A 21385-nucleotide genomic window follows, 5' to 3' on the forward strand; every position below is an offset into this window, starting at 1 on the left:
CTACAAATTTAATATATTTTTTCAAGAAAAAAGAAAAGAAACAGAAAATAAACTCTTCATGAACTAGGAATAAAAGGGACTCTTCTTGAACAATGATCTGCGAAAATATCTATAGCAACACTAGAAGCATTCTCTTTAAAAGCACAATGCTCATTACCACTATTTATAAACAATCCTTTCTACAGTTCTTAGCCAAGACATTAACTTGACCAGGGAAAGTTGTATAAGTATTGGGAGGAAACAAAATTACCATCATGCAGAGATTAATTTGATGTCTAGAACCAGAGAATATACAGATAAATTTTTGTAATAAGAGAGTTTAACAAGATTGCTGGAAATTAGTCAAGTATACAAAAAGGAGGCGCTTCATAAAGCTTAATATATTCATATAAGTAACTTCTCTTCATCAAAACACACTGTAAATAAAGTAAAAAGCAAGTCTCAAACTGGGATATTTATAATACACACTGACAAAACATGTAGAATATGTGAAGAATAAGAACTCATTTTTTAAAAGACAGTACAGGAGAAATATAGGAAGAAGACATGAAAAGGCATATCACAAAAAAGGAAACATGAAGGGCCCATAAATGGACAAAATGTGCACAGATTTACTGAGAAACAGAGAAATGTAAATTAAGGTTCACCAGATACCATTTTACCAGATTGACAATATGAAAATAAAATAAAATCGCTGTTTGAAGTGGTTCTATCATTTTGGAAAAACAATTTGGAACTAAATTATGATCAATGTAGAATTCATTACCCAGCAACTGTATTACTAGAAAAATACCTAAGAAAAACTCTTAATATATAAGCCCAGAAGATTTGTGTAAGAAAAATATGTGTTCCTTCTGAGTCCCGCTTCCTCTGTTATTTTCCCCTCTACTCAGGTGTCTGCAGACCCTAGGATTTTCAGACAGAAGACAAATGAGAAGCTCCTAGTGCTTGGGGCTGCTGAGCTGTGAGGCCAGGACTGGGTGGGCCACTCTGCTAGGGTACAGCTAATTACCAGTCTTTTCTTTTGAGCTTGGAGCTGCTGCAGAAAGGAGACCTCCTTTCCAAGGAGCCTCAGAACAGGGCTCTGACCCTGTCGCCTGCGCTTCTGAGCTCCTCTCCTGGAGCTCATTTCCCAGTCACTGCTGGGGCAGGAAGCCATGTCTGCCAGTGGAACTCGCAGGGAGAGAAGTCTGGGGTCTCTACCTTTTCTAGCTGCATTCTCATGCACGATGTCTCAGGCACTAGACTCCACGCCCCAGTCTTCTAAGGCAGCGACCACTGTCCATCTAGCTCCAGCTCCACAATATTCCCACCATTTTGCCTTTGTAAGATTCCTTTCTTATCTTAGAGGAGTCTCTGGAGGAAGAGGAGGTAAATCTGCCATGTTTAACAAGAGGATTCCTATAACGAATTCTAAACTTGCCCAACTTGGTACACACTTGCTTGAGGTTTACTGGGCCAACAATCTCGGGTGCCTGAGCTTACAGAGCTGGTTTCTCCCAGCTCGAGAAACCGAATTTCACGCTTAGGACTGGATCCACCAGACGGCAAGTGCCAGAGCAGCTTTTCCAAAACCACGGATGAACACGCTGAGCCTTTTAAAGACAGTTCAGGGACTAAATGGGGACTCTGCCTGCATATCCTTCGAGACGGATTGGTTTCACACGCTCCATCAATTTGGTTGAAGTTCTACCTACTATGTTTCACCGAATCTACGATGCCATCAGTTCTAAGATGCTGTATTATTTCCTGAGTCACTAGGGAAGAGAAAATGCTGCCAATTCATCAATAACACACCATTCATTGTGAGGCACATCCTGACGTTTTAGGGATGTTAAAATACAAAAACTATGCATCTCAAAATCGATGAAATATCGCGGTTCTTTCGCCATTTTTCTTACCTTGATAGTTTAGAGAAATGCGCTTTGGTGGCTGAGTACGCTGTTTCAGACCCCAGAAGGGTCGGCGTTCTTCTCCCGGCCTCACCGGTCAGAACGAGGCAAGGACACCAGAAGCGCCTTCCCTCCTCGTTCCACTTCCGGAGAAGAGAGGCGTATCACCGCGAAAGTTCCGTACTCCCGGGAGCTTCCTCCAGCGCCCAGTACGCGTGAGACCGCAGACCTAGCAGCGGCGTGGGGCCCGTAAGGCGGACGCAATGGGCGCAAGATGGCATCGGCGACCAAAGGTTTTGTACGTGAGTCCACAGTTCCCCCGGCGGTCCTCTCAGCTGGCGGGAAAGGGTTGCTGGTCCGACTTGGGGCGCGGAAGGTCCCCAGAGGTGCAGCGGCCGCCACCCGTCTCGCCTTTACCCATGAGCCCTTCATGGTGGGCGGGGATTGCGGAGGACTGGAGTTCGCTGGCGGCACCCGCTCGCGGATACTAGGATAAGTTTTTAATTGTTATTTTGTTTTCAGTCACTGAAAATCAACCTGTACAAATGTTGCCTTTCTCATAATAGTGCACTGAGATTTCAAAAAAATGGTATGTATTAAGAAAATTGTGAGCAATCTCACGTATTCTAGGTGATTGAAGGTGCTTCTGTTGCTCTGTTGAATTGCTAGTTCATTTCTTCTTTATGGCTCCTATCGATTTGCATACCTTTTTCTAATTTGATAACAATTTCGCAAAGGGGAGTTGACATTTATTTTGAAAGCATAGAAGGATTATTAGTTCATAATAAATTTTATTTGAATTCTTGATATACATCAGACAAAATTGTATGTACTTTGAATGTACTAACTCATTATTTCTCACAAGATCTTACATAGGAGGTAGTTATAATTATTGTTCACATTGACAGATGAGAAATCTTGGGCAAAAAGAGGATAAGCAACAGGACAAATTCTGACAATTAAAGTTGCCACTCAGTCATCCTTAAGGAGTCTCAGATGATCAGCTGTTATAAGCTTGAGTAACAGATGGGTCCTCTTTTTGTTGCCACTTCACAGAGTGGAAAATGAGAGCATAGAAAGGCCAGGTCACCCCAAAACTCTCACCTATGCATTAAACCCTCAACTTTCCAACAGATTATCCTGCTTTCAGAGTTACTACACAAACGCTGTCTGTTCTTTTAACCCTTGGGACTTCATTACATTAGCCAGTTCCCATTTTGAAAGATAGTAACATCCTGGTTCTATGAGACATGGGCCTCATCCTTTGTTTGAGATCAGGTATGATGATGCCTGAGATCGGGGCTCTCCAGAGCACCTACACTGTTCTATGTTCCCACCAGGGGTGAATAAGTGTACCTGTTTCTCCACATCGTTTCCAGCACTTCTAAGTGTCTTTTTTTTTTTTGTTTTGCTTTGTTTTGATAAAGCCCATTGTATTAGGTGTGAAATGTTATTTCATTGTGATTTTGATTTGCATTTCCCTGACGGGTAGTGAAGTTGAGCATCTTTTCCTATGTTTTTCGGCCGTTTGAATTTCCTCTTTGGAAAAGTGTCTATCCTGTCTTTTACCCATATTTTAATTGGGTTGTTTGTCCTTTTGTTCTTGAGTTGTAGGATTTTTTTTATATGTTCTGGATATTAAACCCTTATCAGGTATGTGGTTTCCTAATATTTTCTCCTATTGAGTAGTCTGCCATTTTACTTTCTTGACAAAATCATTTGATGCACAAAAGCATTCAATTTTGAGGAAATCCCATTTGTCTATTTCTTTTATTACTTAATGCTTTGTATGTAAGATCCAGGAAACCACCTCCTACCATAAGATCTTTAAGATATTTCCCCACATTTTCTTCTGAGAGTTTTATGGTCTTAGCTCTAACGTTTTATGTCTTTTATCCATTTTGAGACATTGCTAATTTTATTTAACTAATATCAAAGTCCTCTTTGCAAAGGTTTATCTAAATTATGGCAACTTTAATTTTCATCAAAACATTTGTATTTGTTTCTATGAATACTCTTTTTTTTCATGTGAAATATTAGAAGTTTGGTTTCCTTTATTTCTTGTACTGTAGGAGTATTAATTTTTATATTAGTCCTTATTTATCTTTAAGTTAGTTTGAATAGAGCTCCTTTAAATAGTTTTATAAGTTAATTTGGCAATACTGTTCAGAGGTAGGAAAAAGCATGCAACAAACCTACCAACAGACTCAAATAGGGAATTTACAAGCTTCCATTAAAATTTTTCTGCTGTTAGACATAAAGACATAAATGTCATGAGTTTTTCTTAATGCAGGTTTGTTAAGATACATTCACACACCATAGAAACCATCCGAAGTATACAGTCATTGGCCCGCATCATCACTTCGTTGTGCATACATCCCCATAATCAAATTGAGAATATTTTCATTACTCCTGAAAGAAATAAAAATAAAAAAGGAAACCCTATTCCTCCCATACTCCTTATCACCCCATGTTATTGACTAGTAGTATTGGTGTGGTATATTTGCTACTGTTGGTGAAAGAGTATTAAAATATTGCTGGTACTGTTAACATGCTACCATCAGCTTTATCCATTTCCGTTGTATGATCTCACTGATATGAACTAGTTATAATATGTAAACTCATAGACATAAAACATAGAATATAGGTTACCAGGGTATCGATGGGGGCTAAAGAAGGGGGAGGGTTGCTTAATGTGTCATGAGGTTTTAATTTCTCATTTGCCTTTTGCAAAGAATCATTTAACAAAACTATTTTAGAATATTGCAATTTCTTAATATAATCTGAGTACTGATGAAAACAGGCATTCTATTTGACTTGTTTGGGAGCTCTTTTTCTGGAGTGCATTTCTGAGATGAGTAATTTTGTCTATTTGGAATATTTCCTGTAATAGGCATTGAAATACTAGGTTGTCTTTGGTGAGATGTTGCCATTTTGTTAGATAGGTACAGTTTCTAATCCCCAATTTTTGATCATGTAAATACCACCATGCCATATGGTTGGAGAATCACATTTTTTAAAGTTCAAGAATTCCATCTGTATCATTTCATTTGTTGCCTTTTGCACAGTTTAAGCAACTAGCAATATCAAAAATGAAACTGTGGACTGCTAGTCCACCAAAAGGCTAGGGACTTAGACTCGAAATTTGATCTTTCTCCTCAATAACATTGACCTTTGGAGTGGGAGCTATTGAGATCAGAGATCTCAGATACAAAAGGTGTGGAGCTCTCAATTTCTTTAAAGGGTCCTTTGATAAAACAAAGGGTCCTTTTGATAAAAACAAGTTTTTAATTTTTAAGAAGTTCAATTTATCTATGTTTTTGGTTCCAGTGCTTTTAATGTCATATCTAATCATTAATTGCTAAATCCAAGTCATGAAGATTTACCTCTATATTTCCTTGTGTTAGTTTTTCTCTTACATTTAGCTTTCTAAATTACTTAACTTTTTGTAACTACTGTAAGGTAGGGATTAAACTTCATGCTTTGTATATGAATATACACTTGTCTCATCAGGATTTGGTGAAGGCACTATCTTTCCAGAGTGCAGTATCTTGGTGCCATATTTAAAATTAATGGACCATAGAGGCATGGGTTTATTTCTGGACTATCAATTGTTTTTTAGTCCATATATTTACCCTCATGTCAATATTATACCATTTTGATTACTGTATTTTTGTAGTATACTTTGAAATAGAGAATTGTGTATCCTCCAATTTTGCTCTTTTGCAATATCATTGTATCTATTCAAGGTCTTCTATTTCCATATGATTTTAAGGGTCACTTTTACATTATAGTAAAAGAAACTGGCCTTGGGATTTTTATAGGTATTGCCGTGTATCTCTAAAACATTTGGGGGAGTATTGCCACCAGAACTGTATTAAATCTGCCAGTTCAGGAAATGGGATGTCTTTCTATTTATTTATGTCCTCTTTAATTCTTTCAGCCAGATTTTATAGATATCAGTATACAGTTGCATCCCTTTGTTAAATTTATTCCTAGGAATTTTACTCTTTTTGATGCCACTGTAAATTAATTTTTCCCCCTAATTTTCTTTTTGGATTCCTAATAATTTGTATGCATAAATACAACTGATTTATGCATATTAATCATCTAACCTGCAACTTTACTGCTTTCATTTATTAGTTCTAATAGGGTGTTTGCGTGTGTATAAATGTGAATGTGTGTATATTGTCTTCTATAGGATTCTCTATAAGATTATGTCATCTCACAACACAGATAATTTTACTTCTTTTTCAATTTGCATGTGTTTTATTAGACAAATTGCTGTGACAGGAATATCCAGTACAATGTTTAATAGCAAAAAATAAAAACAAGAATTCTTGTCTTATTCCTGATATTAGGAGGAAAGCTTTCAGGCTTACACCATTGTTTATGATGCTAGGTGTGCATTTTTCATGAATCCCCTTTATCACACTAAGGAAGTTCCTTTCCAGTCGTAGTGTGTAGATTGTTTTTATCATAAAAAGTGTTGGTTTTTATCAAATGTTGTTTTCCTGCATCAAACTACATGGTCTTATTTTTATTCAGTCTATTAATACGGAGTATTACATTGGTTGATTTCTGTATAATGACACATCCCTTGCATTCACGTTGTCATGATGTGTAGTCCTGTTAACCTTCTGATGGACTTGGTTTGATGGTATTTGTTGAGGATTTCAGCATCTGTATTCTTGAAGGATAATTGTAGTTTTAATGCCTTTGTCTGGAGTTCATAAGAGCATAATGCTGGACTCAGAATTAGTTAGGAAGTATTCCCTATCTTCTATTCTTTCAAAGAGTTTGAGAAGGATTGCTGCTAATTCTTCGTTAAGTGTTTCATAGAATTCAATAGTGAAGGCATCTTTTCCTGGACTTTTCTTTGGAGGTTTTCAATTTCTGACTCACTCTTTTGGCTTGGTATGGGTCTCCTATGATATTCTATTTCTTCTTGAGGCAGATTTCGTGTATTGTGTTTCCTGGAATGTTTTCATTTCATCTGAGTTATTGAATTTGTTGGTGTTGAGTAGTTCTTAGTATCATCTTTCAATATTTTAATTTCTTTAGTCAGTTGTAATGTCCACAGTTTCATTTTTTACTGTATTCATTTTTTTCTCTCTTGTTTCCTTGTCATTCTAGCTAAAAGCTTGGAAATTGTACTGAACTTTTCAAAGTACCACTTTTTGGATTTGTGATTTTCTCTATTGCTTTACCTCTTCCCTATTCCATCTGTGTCCACTCTAATCTTTATTATTTCTTTCCTTTGCATTCATTTGGGTTTAGTTTGCTCTTTCTTTTATAGTTCTTAATATGTAGAGTTCGGTTTTAAGTTGTCGAATTTAAGGTTTTTCTTCTTTAAAAAAGTGGACGTTTTCACTTTTAAATTTCTCTGAGCACTCCGATTATTGTAACCCCTAGGTTTTGGTATGTTGTTTATGATTTTTATTCATCTTGAAGTATTTTCTAATCTCCTTTGTGATTTATTTTTGACTCACTGGTTGTTTAAAAATGTATTGTTTATTTTCCACATACTTGTGAATTTTCCAACTTGCCTTTTGTAATTGATTTTTCATTTCATTGCATTATGGTTGAAGAAGATAATTTGTTTGACTTTAATCTTTTAAAAGTTTTTGAACTTGTTTAATGATCAGACATGTGGCCTACCCTGGAGAATAATCCATGTGCATACGAGAAGAATATATATTCTGCTTTTGTGCAGAGTGTCTTATGTATGTCTGCTAGGTATGAACTGTTTGTTGTGTTTTTCAATCACATTGCCTTAGGATGTTTGATGCAAATGGGAGATTCCAACCTTAAAAGTGCATTAATGACTTGCCCATGTGGTCTCCTATTCTTGGAGCACCTTGCAGCCATACCCAGCATGGCCTTTTTTCAGATACTGGCCTAGGTATCAATAATTTGGAAGACTTCACTGACGATTCAGTTCTAATGTTGGTGCCTAGCCAAAGCCTGCCAATACGTCTGTTTTTTTTTTTTTTTTTTAACAAAGTATTTGCTACTAATAATACATTTTTCTTGCCTGCCTCCTCTCGCAGACACGCTACTGCAAAAGGTCAGATATCAGGTCTTTCTCACCTTTGAACACCAGAGTTTGGCATATGAACCAGCTTAGGAACTTCATAGGCAGAAGGACAGATTGTCTTGGTATTTGTTATTTACTGAAGCCCAAGTTTCAGGATTAACATTTAAGGAAACCACTCCTGGGGGAGGTATTTGAAGAGCTAAAAGGAGTCAGTGCCCAACCAAAGAATGCTGGAGATTAATTTGGGTGTATATGGGGACTACCTGAGTCAGTTTCAAAGATAATTAAATAAAAGCCATTGATGTTCACTGATCCAAACCCTTTTAATAAAACCTGAGCTGAGATCACTGACAATGGGACAAAAAAAGAGAACATGTAGTCCAAACTGTTTAAATTCAGGAATACTTGCATGTTTTGATTTTAGTTTCAAAAGCATTTTAAACATAACAGTAATGACAATCAGTTTTCATCAGGAAGTCATTTTTGGTAGGTAAACATACAAATTATATTTTTGTCCCATGCTCTTTAGGGGCCCATTAGATGATTTCAAAGATTTCCCTTTTCTATTTTATCAAAATTGTTTTCATGCCTCATGTCTAATTAAGATTATTTGTTGGATGATAATTTAAATCATAGCATCTATTTAGTATCCCTTTTAGCTATTTTAATAACAAATTCAGTTTTCTGATATTGAAGATGAAATTTTCTCTCAGGTTTTTGATCTTGTTAAAATGATTCCTTCCAGGAATAAATAATTGACTTAGAGATGTTTGATAATATTTAGAAAATTTGAAAAATTGTGACAATGTCCAAACCGTCTTTAAGGATTGGTCTATTGCCTATGATTGTTACATTTTAATCACTATTCAAATATTCCTATAAAATGCTGTTCAATGTACATGTGTATTTTTCTAAATTGACAACATATCTTAGGGCTCAGACTTCATAGTTCTTAAAGGCAGGGCATGACTGGGCACATCTTGGGCTCAGAAAGAGCTTCTGGAATGGAAAACTTAATAATAATAATAAATAACTTAGTTATTAACTATAACTAACAATGCTGAATATTTACCAAGCTTCCTTCAAAGTACTCTACATGTACCAGATTACTTTTTTGAGAATATATGAGTTGATTAACATATCAACCAATTTTACAGAGGGAAAAATAAAGACATAGAAAGAAGATAACATTCCCTCATGTTGGGAATTGAATCATGCTCCCCATGAAAGGCATGTTCAGGTCCCAATCCTGGTCCTGCGGGTATGAACCCATTTGTAAATATAAACCCTAAGATTTTATTAGTAGGATGTGACCAAACCAAATGAGGGTGGACCTTTATCCAATATAGCTGAATTTCTTGAAAGCAAAGGAAATTGGCACAGGAGGAGAAGCCATGGGAGCATTCACAAGCTGGACCCCAGAATAGACTCCAGAAGAAAAAGAAGACACCATGTCTATTGCCATGTGACAGGAACTCCAAGGAACCCCAGAGATTGTGAGCCAGCCAGAAGTTAACCTCTGGAAGAAGCATGTCTTCTAGCTTCAAAATCATGAGTCAATAAATTTCCATTTTTTAATCCATCCCATTGTGTGATATTTTAGAAGCAGGAATACTAAAACACCTGGGGTGCGTAGATCATTTATAAGTAGTGCTTGGATTTATCCTGGGGCTCTGCAAATATCAGGATCATTTGGCATCGGGGGTCATTATATCCAACCCCAGCCTTCAGGCCCAGTGAACCTTGAACTTCATTTGGTCTCTGGAAGCATGGCAATTTCTGGTATGTGTAACAGTTAGCTATCCTCCTTGTCCCAGCTACTTATTATTGTGGATTCCAAAATGCAATATTGAAGGTTTCTAAGCTTGAGTTCTCTATGTTAAGGCCCCACAGAAACCATTGTTCCTACAGAGATAGATCCCACTGGGTTAAAATATTTGGTTCCCAGTAGGAAACAATTCTGCCAGGGTACATAATAATTATTGCACTGGAGCTCAGGCTATAACACCAGGCTATTAGGGGCATTTATCAAAAAGTTCAGGGAATCGTAGTAAGTCTTGCAGATCAATTCTATCTCTTTTGCTTGATAAATATTATGTTAAACCTTTGCCTTGACCTTTGAATCACTAATCTTGCCTTTCCTCTCACCTTAATCAGATGGTTTGAAACTGTTTCACAAATGAAATAGATAACCTTGAGATAGATAATTTTGATCATTAAAATTGAAAGTATTTCTAGACTGGCATCTGTTGTTTATGTCATCTCTCCCATAAGAGGCAAGGCATTATCTTTAATCCCAGCTTTGTTGTTCATCTATAAATTTGTGTCTAGTTGCATAATTTCCCACAGTATCAGTAATTGTGTTATTATGAATAAATTGTAGAGTATATAATAAATTACTCCCTGTCATCAATCTGATCCATCATCTTAGAATTTAAACATATTCTAGTGTCTGCCATCCTGAAATTTGCGTAAAAATTTAAAACAGTTTTGAGGGTCATCAAGGTGGTGGAATAAGCTTTTCCAGGGGTCTGGTCTCCCCAAATAAATTTTATACAACAAATAAGAGCTGGCAGAACCATCTTTCTCAAAGCTCCATAGAAGACTTAAATGGTTAACACAATCAAGGAAAAGGCAACTTTAAAATGGTAAGATCTCATGGAGCCTTGGCTGGCCCCTCCCAAATCCCCTCATTGGCTTGGAAAGTAGCCAGCCAATGCACCCAGTAGGGATCCGCTGTCCCATTTCAGAGGTAGCAGAGTAGCTGCTGGGCATATACTGGGAATATGTATATGTGTTTCAGTCTTTCAAGTAACAATCTGAAAGTCTCAACACACACATACACACTAATCAAAGGCTTGTAGTCTCAGAACTTCTCCTGCATGTAATAGCAGCTTACAGGGCCCTCTGACAGGAAACTAGAATAGCTGTCAAATTGCAGCCAGGCCAAAGATTTGGGGACTGTGGGACATACAGTGTGGTGCCTGGTATGGAAGAAACAGTTTCCTAAGGAAAGGGTAACTTCAGATCTGTGTAAGCAGAGGCATCCCAAGGCCTTGCACCCAGAACAAGGCACTTGTGCAGAGAAGACCTGAGAGGTCACTATTCATTTGCCTTAGGCTCTTCTCTAAAATTATTTTTAAAAGCTAAGCTTTGATCTAGGGGCAAGATGGCGGCATGGAGAGGAGTGGAAGCTAAGTAGTCCCCCTGGAACAACTACAAAAAACCAGAAACAACTAGTAAATAATCCAGAATAACTGCGGGGGGACAAACGAGACCATCCACTCATCATACACCAACCTGAATTGGGAGGAATGCCTGAGAACACAGCATAAAATCTGTAAGTAAAACCTGCGGATCCAAGTTGCGAGACCCCCTCCCCCATAGCCTGAGCTGCAAAGCCTCGTGGTGCCAGAGAGAAACTCTCTCCCAGCAAGCGAATATAGCTCAGCTGAGCTCCAACTGGGGTTTTAAGTAGCAAGCTCACTACAGGTACGAATCCCCAAAAAACAGACAGAGGCTTTGGGTGACGACTGACCTTGGAGAGCCAGAGGGTCACCTTGGACTGGGTCTAAAGGGGACTATCTGTTTCTTTTTTGGCTCAGTGGAGAAAGCCCCAGCCATTTTCAGTTTCCAGGGCTGTGACTCGGGGAAGGGTGGAGACTGCACAAGCAGAGAGCGAGACCATTGATATGCTAATGACCTCCATCTGGGGGGTCTGTCTTCTCTAGGAGGAAAGGGGTGGGGCCCTTTCCATTTAGAACCAGACCCCAGAGCCTGGGGGAACACGGCCATACCTCCTCACACCAGTCAAGAATTATAGGCTAACAGGCATTACCTGCTGGGCAGAAAAGCACAGTGACCTGAGGCATCACAAGGTGGAGCAATTTTCTAAGACACACCCGCAGGGAAACCAGATACTGAATATTTCTTCCCTCTGGGACCTGAGCCTGTTCTGGTCTGGGAAAACCTGATTTGGGTAACCAAGGAAACCATGCCTAGACAACAGAAAATTACAACCTACACTAAGAAAAACAAAGTTATGGCCCAGTCAAAGGAACAAACGTACACTTCAGCTGAGATACAGGAATTTAAACAACTAATGCTAAATCAATTCAAAAAGTTTAGAGAAGACATTGCAAAAGAGATAGAGGCTGCAAAGGAAACACTGGGCATATATAAGGCAGAAATCGAAAGTTCAAAAAAACAACTAGTAGAATCTACGGAAATGAAAGGCACAACACAAGAGATGAAGGACACAATGGAAACATATAACAGCAGATCTCAAGAGGCAGAAGAAAACACTCAGGAACTGGAGAACAAAACACCTGAAAGCCTACATGCAAAGGAGCAGATGGAGAAAAGAATGAAAAAATATGAACAACGTCTCCGGGAACTCAAGGATGAAACAAAGTACAATAATGTACGCATCATTGGTGTCCCAGAAGGAGAAGAGAAGGGAAAGGGGGCAGAAGCAATAATAGAGGAAATAATTAATAAAAATTTCCCATCTCTTATGAAAGACATAAAATTACAGATCCAAGAAGCACAGCGTACTCCAAACAGAAGAGATATGAATAGGCCTACACCAAGACACTTAATAATCAGATTATCAAATGTCAAAGACAAAGAGAGAATCCTGAAAGCAGCAAGAGAAAAGCGATCCATTACATACAAAGGAAGCTTCATAAGACTATGTGCGGATCTCTCAGCAGAAACCATGGAGGCAAGAAGGAAGTGGTGTGATGTATTTAAGACACTGAAAGAGAAAAACTGCCAACCAAGAATCCTATATCCAGCAAAGCTGTCCTTCAAATATGAGGGAGAGCTCAAAATATTTTCTGACAAACAGACAATGAGAGACTTTGTGAACAAGACACCCGCCCTACAGGAAATACTAACAAGACACCCGCCCTACAGGAAATACTAAAGGGAACACTACAGAGTGATAGAAGACAGGAGTGCGTGGTTTGGAACACAATTTTGAGAGATGGTAGCACAACAATGTAAATACACTGAACAAAGATAACTATGAATATGGTTGAGAGAGGAAGGTGGGGAGCATGTGAGACACAACAAGAAAGGAGGAAAGATAAAGACTGGGGCTGTGTAAGTTGGTGAAATCTAGAGTATTCAACAATTGTGATAAAACGTACAAATATGTTCTTTTTACAAGGGAGAAAAAGCAAATGTGAACCTTGCAAGGTGTTAAAAATGGGGAGGCATTGGAGGAGGGATGCAATCAGCATAAACTAGAGACTGTAACTAACAGAATCATTGTATTATGCTTCCTTTAATGTAACAAAGGTGATATACCAAGGTAAATGCAGATAAGGGGGGGGATAGGGGAGGCATGGTAGACACTTGACATTGGTGGTATTGTCTGATTCTTTATTCTACTTTGAGTTAAGATTATTTTTCCTTTTGCTGCTTCCTAGCTGTCATTTATTTTTTCCTCTTTCTTTGGCCTCTCTACCGTCTTTGACTCTCCCTCCTGCCTTGTGGAAGAAATGTAGATGCCCTTATATAGATCGTGGTGAAGGTGGTGAACACATAAATGTATGATCATGCAGAGAACCATCGATTATTTACTTGGGATGGAATGTACGGTGAGTGAACAAAACCATATTTAAAAAAAAAATGGGTTGATGACAAAACCTTGAGGCGCAATATACTGAGTGAAATAAGCCAGACACATAAGGACAATTATTGCAGGGTCTCACTGATAGAAACTAATTATAATATGTAAACTCATAGACATGAAATATAAGGTACCAAGATATAAGACAAGGCTTAAGAATGGGGAGTGGTTGCTTAGTATGAGCAGAATGTTCAATTAGGATGAACTTAAATGTTTGGAAATGAACAACCCTGTGTTGGTAGCAAGATGTGAGAATAACTAACAGCGCCAAATGGTGTGTAAATGAGGTGGAAAGGGGAAGCTCAGAGTCATATATGTCACCAAAAGGAAAGTTGGGGGTCAAAAGATGGGAATGTATAAAACTGAATCCTATGGTGGGCAATGTCCATGATCAGCCGTACAAATACTAGAAATCGCTTCCATGAGCCAGAACAAATGTATGACAATACAATTAGAAGTTAATAATAGAGGGGCATATAGGGAAGAAATATATACCTATTGCAAACTATGTACTACAGTTAATAGTATTTCAACATTTTTTCATAAACAGTAACAAATGTATTATACCAATACTACGAGTCAACAATTGAGGGGGGTTGGTTAGGGATGGGGAGGATTAGAGTTTCCTTTTCTTTTTTTCTTTTTTCATCTTTCACTTTATTTCTTGTCTCGAGTAATGAAATGTTTCTAAAAATTGAACAAAAATTAAGCGTGGTGATGGATGCACAGCTGTATGAGGGTACCCGGGGCAAATGATTGTACACTTTGGATCTTTGGATAATTTTATGGTATCCGAACAATCTAAATAAAAATGAAAAAAAAAAAAAAAAAGCTAAGCTTTGAAGGACAGCACATGCCAAGACTGATCTACAAAGATAGAGAAAGGGGGCTTTTATTTTCCTTTTCTTCGTCATAACACAAACTGGATAAAAGCTTAAAAAATGCACACTTCATTGTCTAAATTTTATTGATAATACATTAAACTATCAAAATATCTGGCTTGCAGCAAAAGATTACAAAACACAATGAAATAGGAAGTGATGTTCCAGGTAAAGGAAATACAACCCTTACCTCAAAGAGTATACAAAATGAGTTGAGATGGACCTTAAACTTTAATGTATAAACTAACCCTATAAAGCTTCTAGAAAAAAAAAAGAATATGTTCATGACAGTGAGATCATAAAAGGTTTCTTTAACAGGACACAACAGCCTTAACCATAAAGGAAGAGACTGATATGTCAGGCTTTTAAAAGGATGAACTGTTAAGAAAGTCATCATAAATATGCACAAATTAAGTGTTTTATATCTAATATTTGTGTACTTTATATGTTATACTTCAATTTAAAAAAATATAAAAAGTGTAAGAGATGGAAGGTTTCCTGCTTAGCAAGTTAGTCAGGGAGGCCACTTCTTAAAAGTTGAAGAGAGAGGCGGGGCAAGATGGCAGACTGGTGAGCTGTATGTTTTAGTTACTCCTCCAGGAAAGTAGGTAGAAAGCCAGGAACTGCGTGGACTGGACACCACAGAGCAATCTGTCTTTGGGCATACTTCATACAACACTCATGAAAATGTCGAACTGCTGAGATCAGCGAAATCTGTAAGTTTTTGCGGCCAGGGGACCCGCGCCCCTCCCTGCCAGGCTCAGTCCCGTGGGAGGAGGGGCTGTCAGCTCCGGGAAGGAGAAGGGAGAACTGCAGTGGCAGCCCTTATCGGAAACTCACTCTAATGATCCAAACTCCAACCATAGATAGACTAAGCCCAGACACCAGAGAATCTGAGAGCAGCCAGCCCAGCAGAGAGGAGACAGGCATAGAGAAAAAAAACAACACGAAAAACTCCAAAATAAAAGCGGAGGATTTTTGGAGTTCTGGTGAACACAGAAAGGGGAAGGGCGGAGCTCAGGCCTTGAGGCGCATATGCAAATCCCCGAAGAAAAGCTGATCTCTCTGCCCTGTGGACCTTTCCTTAATGGCCCTGGTTGCTTTGTCTATTAGCATTTCAATAACCCATTAGATCTGTGAGGAGGGCCCTTTTTTTTTTTTTTTTTAAATCCTTTTTTCTTTTTCTAAAACAATTACTCTAAGAAGCCCAATACAGAAAGCTTCAAAGACTTTCAATTTGGGCACGTCAAGTCAAGAGCAGAACTAAGAGAGCTCTGAGACAAAAGGCAGTAATCCAGTGGCTGAGAAAATTCACTAAACACCACAACTTCCCAAGAAAAGGGGGGTGTCCGCTCACAGCCACCATCCTGGTGGACAGGAAACACTCCTGCCCATCGCCAGCCCCATAGCCCAGAGCTGCCCCAGACAACCCAGTGTGACGGAAGTGCTTCAAATAACAGGCACACACCACAAAACTGGGCGTGGACATTAGCCTTCCCTGCAACCTCAGCTGATTGTCCCAGAGTTGGGAAGGTGGAGCAGTGTGAATTAACAAAGCCCCACTCAGCCATCATTTGAGCAGACTGGGAGCCTCCCTACACAGCCCAGCAGCCCAGAACTGCCCTGGGGGAACGGCACTCACCTGTGACATAGCACAGTCATCCCTCAACAGAGGACCCGGGGTGCACGGCCTGGAAGAGGGGCCCACTTGCAAGTCTCAGGAGCCATACGCCAATACCAAGGACTTGTGGGTCAGTGGCAGAGACAAACTGTGGCAGGACTGAACTGAAGGATTAGACTATTGCAGCAGCTTTAAAACTCTAGGATCACCAGGGAGATTTGATTGTTAGGGCCCCCCCCCTTCCCTGACCGCCCAGAAACACGCCCCACATACAGGGCAGGCAACACCAACTACACACGCAAGCTTGGTACACCAATTGGGCCCCACAAGACTCACTCCCCCACTCACCAAAAAGGCTAAGCAGGGGAGAACTGGCTTGTGGAGAACAGGTGGCTCGTGGACGCCACCTGCTGGTTAGTTAGAGAAAGTGTACTCCACGAAGCTGTAGATCTGATAAATTAGAGGTAAGGACTTCAATTGGTCTACAAATCCTAAAAGAACCCTATCAAGTTCAGCAAATGCCACGAGGCCAAAAACAACAGAAAATTATAAAGCATATGAAAAAAACAGACGATATGGTAACCCAAGCCCAAGCACCCAAATCAAAAGACCAGAAGAGACACAGCACCTAGAGCAGCTACTCAAAGAACTAAAGATGAACAATGAGACCATAGTACGGGATACAAAGGAAATCAAGAAGACTCTAGAAGAGCATAAAGAAGACATTGCAAGACTAAATAAAAAAATGGATGATCTTATGGAAATTAAAGAAACTGTTGACCAAATTAAAAAGGCTCTGGACACTCATAGTACAAGACTAGAGGAAGTTGAACAACGAATCAGTGACCTGGAAGATGACAGAATGGAAAATGAAAGCATAAAAGAAAGAATGGGGAAAAAAATTGAAAAAATCGAAATGGACCTCAGGGATATGATAGATAATATGAAACGTCCAAATATAAGACTCATTGGTGTCCCAGAAGGGGAAGAAAAGGGTAAAGGTCTAGGAAGAGTATTCAAAGAAATTGTTGGGGAAAACTTCCCAAATCTTCTAAACAACATAAATACACAAATCATAAATGCTCAGCGAACTCCAAATAGAATAAATCCAAATAAACCCACTCCGAGACATATACTGATCACACTGTCAAACACAGAAGAGAAGGAGCAAGTTCTGAAAGCAGCAAGAGAAAAGCAATTCACCACATACAAAGGAAACAGCATAAGACTAAGTAGTGACTACTCAGCAGCCACCATGGAGGCAAGAAGTCAGTGGCACGATATATTTAAAATTCTGAGTGAGAAAAATTTCCAGCCAAGAATACTTTATCCAGCAAAGCTCTCCTTCAAATTCGAGGGAGAGCTTAAATTTTTCACAGACAAACAAATGCTGAGAGAATTTGCTAACAAGAGACCTGCCCTACTGGAGATACTCAAGGGAGCCCTACAGACAGAGAAACAAAGACAGGACAGAGAGACTTGGAGAAAGGTTCAGTACTAAAGAGATTCGGTATGGGTACAATAAAGGATATTAATAGAAAGAGGGAAAAATATGGCAAACATAAACCAAAGGATAAGATGGCCGATTCAAGAAATGCCTTCACGGTTATAACGTTGAATGTAAATGGATTAAACTCCCCAATTAAAAGATATAGATTCGCAGAATGGATCAAAAAAAATGAACCATCAATATGTTGCATACAAGAGACTCATCTTAGACACAGGGACACAAAGAAACTGAAAGTGAAAGGATGGAAAAAAATATTTCATGCAAGCTACAGCCAAAAGAAAGCAGGTGTAGCAATATTAATCTCAGATAAAATAGACTTCAAATGCAGGGATGTTTTGAGAGACAAAGAAGGCCACTACATACTAATAAAAGGGGCAATTCAGCAAGAAGAAATAACAATCGTAAATGTCTATGCACCCAATCAAGGTGCCACAAAATACATGAGAGAAACACTGGCAAAACTAAAGGAAGCAATTGATGTTTCCACAATAATTGTGGGAGACTTCAACACATCACTCTCTCCTATAGATAGATCAACCAGACAGAAGACCAATAAGGAAATTGAAAACCTAAACAATCTGATAAATGAATTAGATTTAACAGACATATACAGGACATTACATCCCAAATCACCAGGATACACATACTTTTCTAGTGCTCATGGAACTTTCTCCAGAATAGATCATACGCTGGGACATAAAACAAGCCTCAATAAATTTAAAAAGATTGAAATTATTCAAAGCACATTCTCTGACCATAATGGAATACAATTAGAAGTCAATAACCATCAGAGACTTAGAAAATTCACAAATACCTGGAGGTTAAACAACACACTCCTAAACAATCAGTGGGTTAAAGACGAAATAGCAAGAGAAATTGCTAAATATATAGAGACGAATGAAAATGAGAACACAACATACCAAAACCTATGGGATGCAGCAAAAGCAGTGCTAAGGGGGAAATTTATAGCACTAAACGCATATATTAAAAAGGAAGAAAGAGCGAAAATCAAAGAACTAATGGATAAACTGAAGAAGCTAGAAAATGAACAGCAAACCAATCCTAAACCAACTAGAAGAAAAGAAATAACAAGGATTAAAGCAGAAATAAATGACATAGAGAACAAAAAAACAATAGAGAGGATAAATATCACCAAAAGTTGGTTCTTTGAGAAGATCAACAAGATTGACAAGCCCCTAGCTAGACTGACAAAATCAAAAAGAGAGAAGACCCATATAAACAAAATAATGAATGAAAAAGGTGACATAACTGCAGATCCTGAAGAAATTAAAAAAATTATAAGAGGATATTATGAACAACTGTATGGCAACAAACTGGACAATGTAGAAGAAATGGACAATTTCCTGGAAACATATGAACAACCTAGACTGACCAGAGAAGAAATAGAAGACCTCACCCAACCCATCACAAGCAAAGAGATCCAATCAGTCATCAAAAATCTTCCCACAAATAAATGCCCAGGGCCAGATGGCTTCACAGGGGAATTCTACCAAACTTTCCAGAAAGAACTGACACCAGTCTTACTCAAGCTCTTTCAAAATATTGAAGAAAAGGGAACACTACCTAACTCATTTTTATGAAGCTAACATCAATCTAATACCAAAACCAGGCAAAGATGCTACAAAAAAGGAAAACTACCGGCCAATCTCCCTAATGAATATAGATGCAAAAATCCTCAACAAAATACTTGCAAATCGAATCCAAAGACACATTAAAAAAAATCATACACCATGACCAAGTGGGGTTTATTCCAGGCATGCAAGGATGGTTCAACATAAGAAAAACAATCAATGTATTACAACACATTAAAAACTCGAAAGGGAAAAATCAATTGATCATCTCAATAGATGTTGAAAAAGCATTTGACAAAATCCAACATCCCTTTTTGATAAAAACACTTCAAAAGGTAGGAATTGAAGGAAACTTCCTCAACATGATAAAGAGCATATATGAAAAACCCACAGCCAGCATAGTACTCAATGGTGAGAGACTGAAAGCCTTCCCTCTAAGATCAGGAACAAGACAAGGATGCCCGCTGTCACCACTGTTATTCAACATTGTGCTGGAAGTGCTAGCCAGGGCAATCTGGCAAGACAAAGAAATAAAAGGCATCCAAATTGGAAAAGAAGAAGTAAAACTGTCATTGTTTGCAGATGATATGATCTTATATCTAGAAAACCCTGAGAAATCGACGATACAGCTACTAGAGCTAATAAACAAATTTAGCAAAGTAGCGGGATACAAGATTAATGCACATAAGTCAGTAATGTTTCTATATGCTAGAATGAACAAACTGAAGAGACACTCAAGAAAAAGATACCATTTTCAATAGCAACTAAAAAAATCAAGTACCTAGGAATAAACTTAACCAAAGATGTAAAAGACCTATACAAAGAAAACTACATAACTCTACTAAAAGAAATAGAAGGGGACCTTAAAAGATGGAAAAATATTCCATGTTCATGGATAGGAAGGCTAAATGTCATTAAGATGTCAATTCTACCCAAACTCATCTACAGATTCAATGCAATCCCAATCAAAATTCCAACAACCTACTTTGCAGACTTGGAAAAGCTAGTTATCAAATTTATTTGGAAAGGGAAGATGCCTCGAATTGCTAAAGACACTCTAAAAAAGAAAAACGAAGTGGGAGGACTTACACTCCCTGACTTTGAAGCTTATTATAAAGCCACAGTTGCCAAAACAGCATGGTACTGGCACAAAGATAGACATATAGATCAATGGAATCGAATTGAGAATTCAGACATAGACCCTCAGATCTATGGCCGACTGATCTTTGATAAGGCCCCCAAAGTCACTGAATTGAGCCATAATGGTCTTTTCAACAAATGGGGCTGGGAGAGTTGGATATCCATATCCAAAAGAATGAAAGAGGACCCCTACCTCACCCCCTACACAAAAATTAACTCAAAGTGGACCAAAGATCTCAATATAAAAGAAAGTACCATAAAACTCCTAGAAGATAATGTAGGAAAACATCTTCAAGACCTTGTATTAGGCGGCCACTTCCTAGACTTTACACCCAAAGCACAAGCAACAAAAGAGAAAATAGATAAATGGGAACTCCTCAAGCTTAGAAGTTTCTGCACCTCAAAGGAATTTCTCAAAAAGGTAAAGAGGCAGCCAACTCAATGGGAAAAAATTTTTGGAAACCATGTATCTGACAAAAGACTGATATCTTGCATGTACAAAGAAATCCTACAACTCAATGACAATAGTACAGACAGCCCAATTATAAAATGGGCAAAAGATATGAAAAGACAGTTCTCTGAAGAGGAAATACAAATGGCCAAGAAACACATGAAAAAATGTTCAGCTTCACTAGCTATTAGAGAGATGCAAATTAAGACCACAATGAGATACCATCTAACACCGGTTAGAATGGCTGCCATTAAACAAACAGGAAACTAGAAATGCTGGAGGGGATGTGGAGAAATTGGAACTCTTATTCATTGTTGGTGGGACTTTATAATGGTTCAGCCACTCTGGAAGTCAGTCTGGCAGTTCGTTAGAATACTAGATATAGAGTTACCATTCGATCCAGCAATTGCACTTCTCGGTATATACCCGGAAGATCGGAAAGCAGTGACACGAACAGATATCTGCACGCCAATGTTCATAGCAGCATTATTCACAATTGCCAAGAGATGGAAACAACCCAAATGTCCTTCAACAGATGAGTGGATAAATAAAATGTGGTATATACACACGATGGAATACTACGTGGCAGTAAGAAGGAACGATCTCGTGAAACATAT

The 21385-nt window shown here is 38.4% G+C and overlaps 1 protein-coding gene and 1 long non-coding RNA gene across 6 annotated transcripts in view; one reads left to right on the top strand and one right to left on the bottom strand.

Moving 5' to 3' along the window:
- Window positions 1-2286, bottom strand: part of LOC119534701 — a 30267-nt gene extending 27981 nt beyond the window's left edge. Inside the window, exon 1 of the long non-coding RNA XR_005217097.1 lies at window positions 1902-2286. This is a non-coding gene — a long non-coding RNA (uncharacterized LOC119534701). The remainder of the gene's footprint in view (window positions 1-1901) is intronic.
- Window positions 2074-21385, top strand: part of LOC119534687 (zinc finger protein 596-like) — a 48302-nt gene continuing 28990 nt past the window's right edge. For 2 of the 5 annotated variants that reach the window (XM_037837319.1, XM_037837320.1), the window contains exon 1: window positions 13491-13541. In XM_037837319.1, coding sequence (XP_037693247.1) covers window positions 13494-13541 — 48 coding nt within the window. In that variant the 5' untranslated portion in view covers window positions 13491-13493. Of the gene's footprint in view, window positions 2195-2414; window positions 2482-13490; window positions 13542-21385 lie in introns of those variants that run through there. The other 3 variants (XM_037837324.1, XM_037837321.1, XM_037837322.1) reach the window with 3 other exon arrangements.

This window comes from Choloepus didactylus, chromosome 5, assembly GCF_015220235.1.
Source record: "Choloepus didactylus isolate mChoDid1 chromosome 5, mChoDid1.pri, whole genome shotgun sequence".
Taxonomy (NCBI): domain Eukaryota; kingdom Metazoa; phylum Chordata; class Mammalia; order Pilosa; family Megalonychidae; genus Choloepus; species Choloepus didactylus.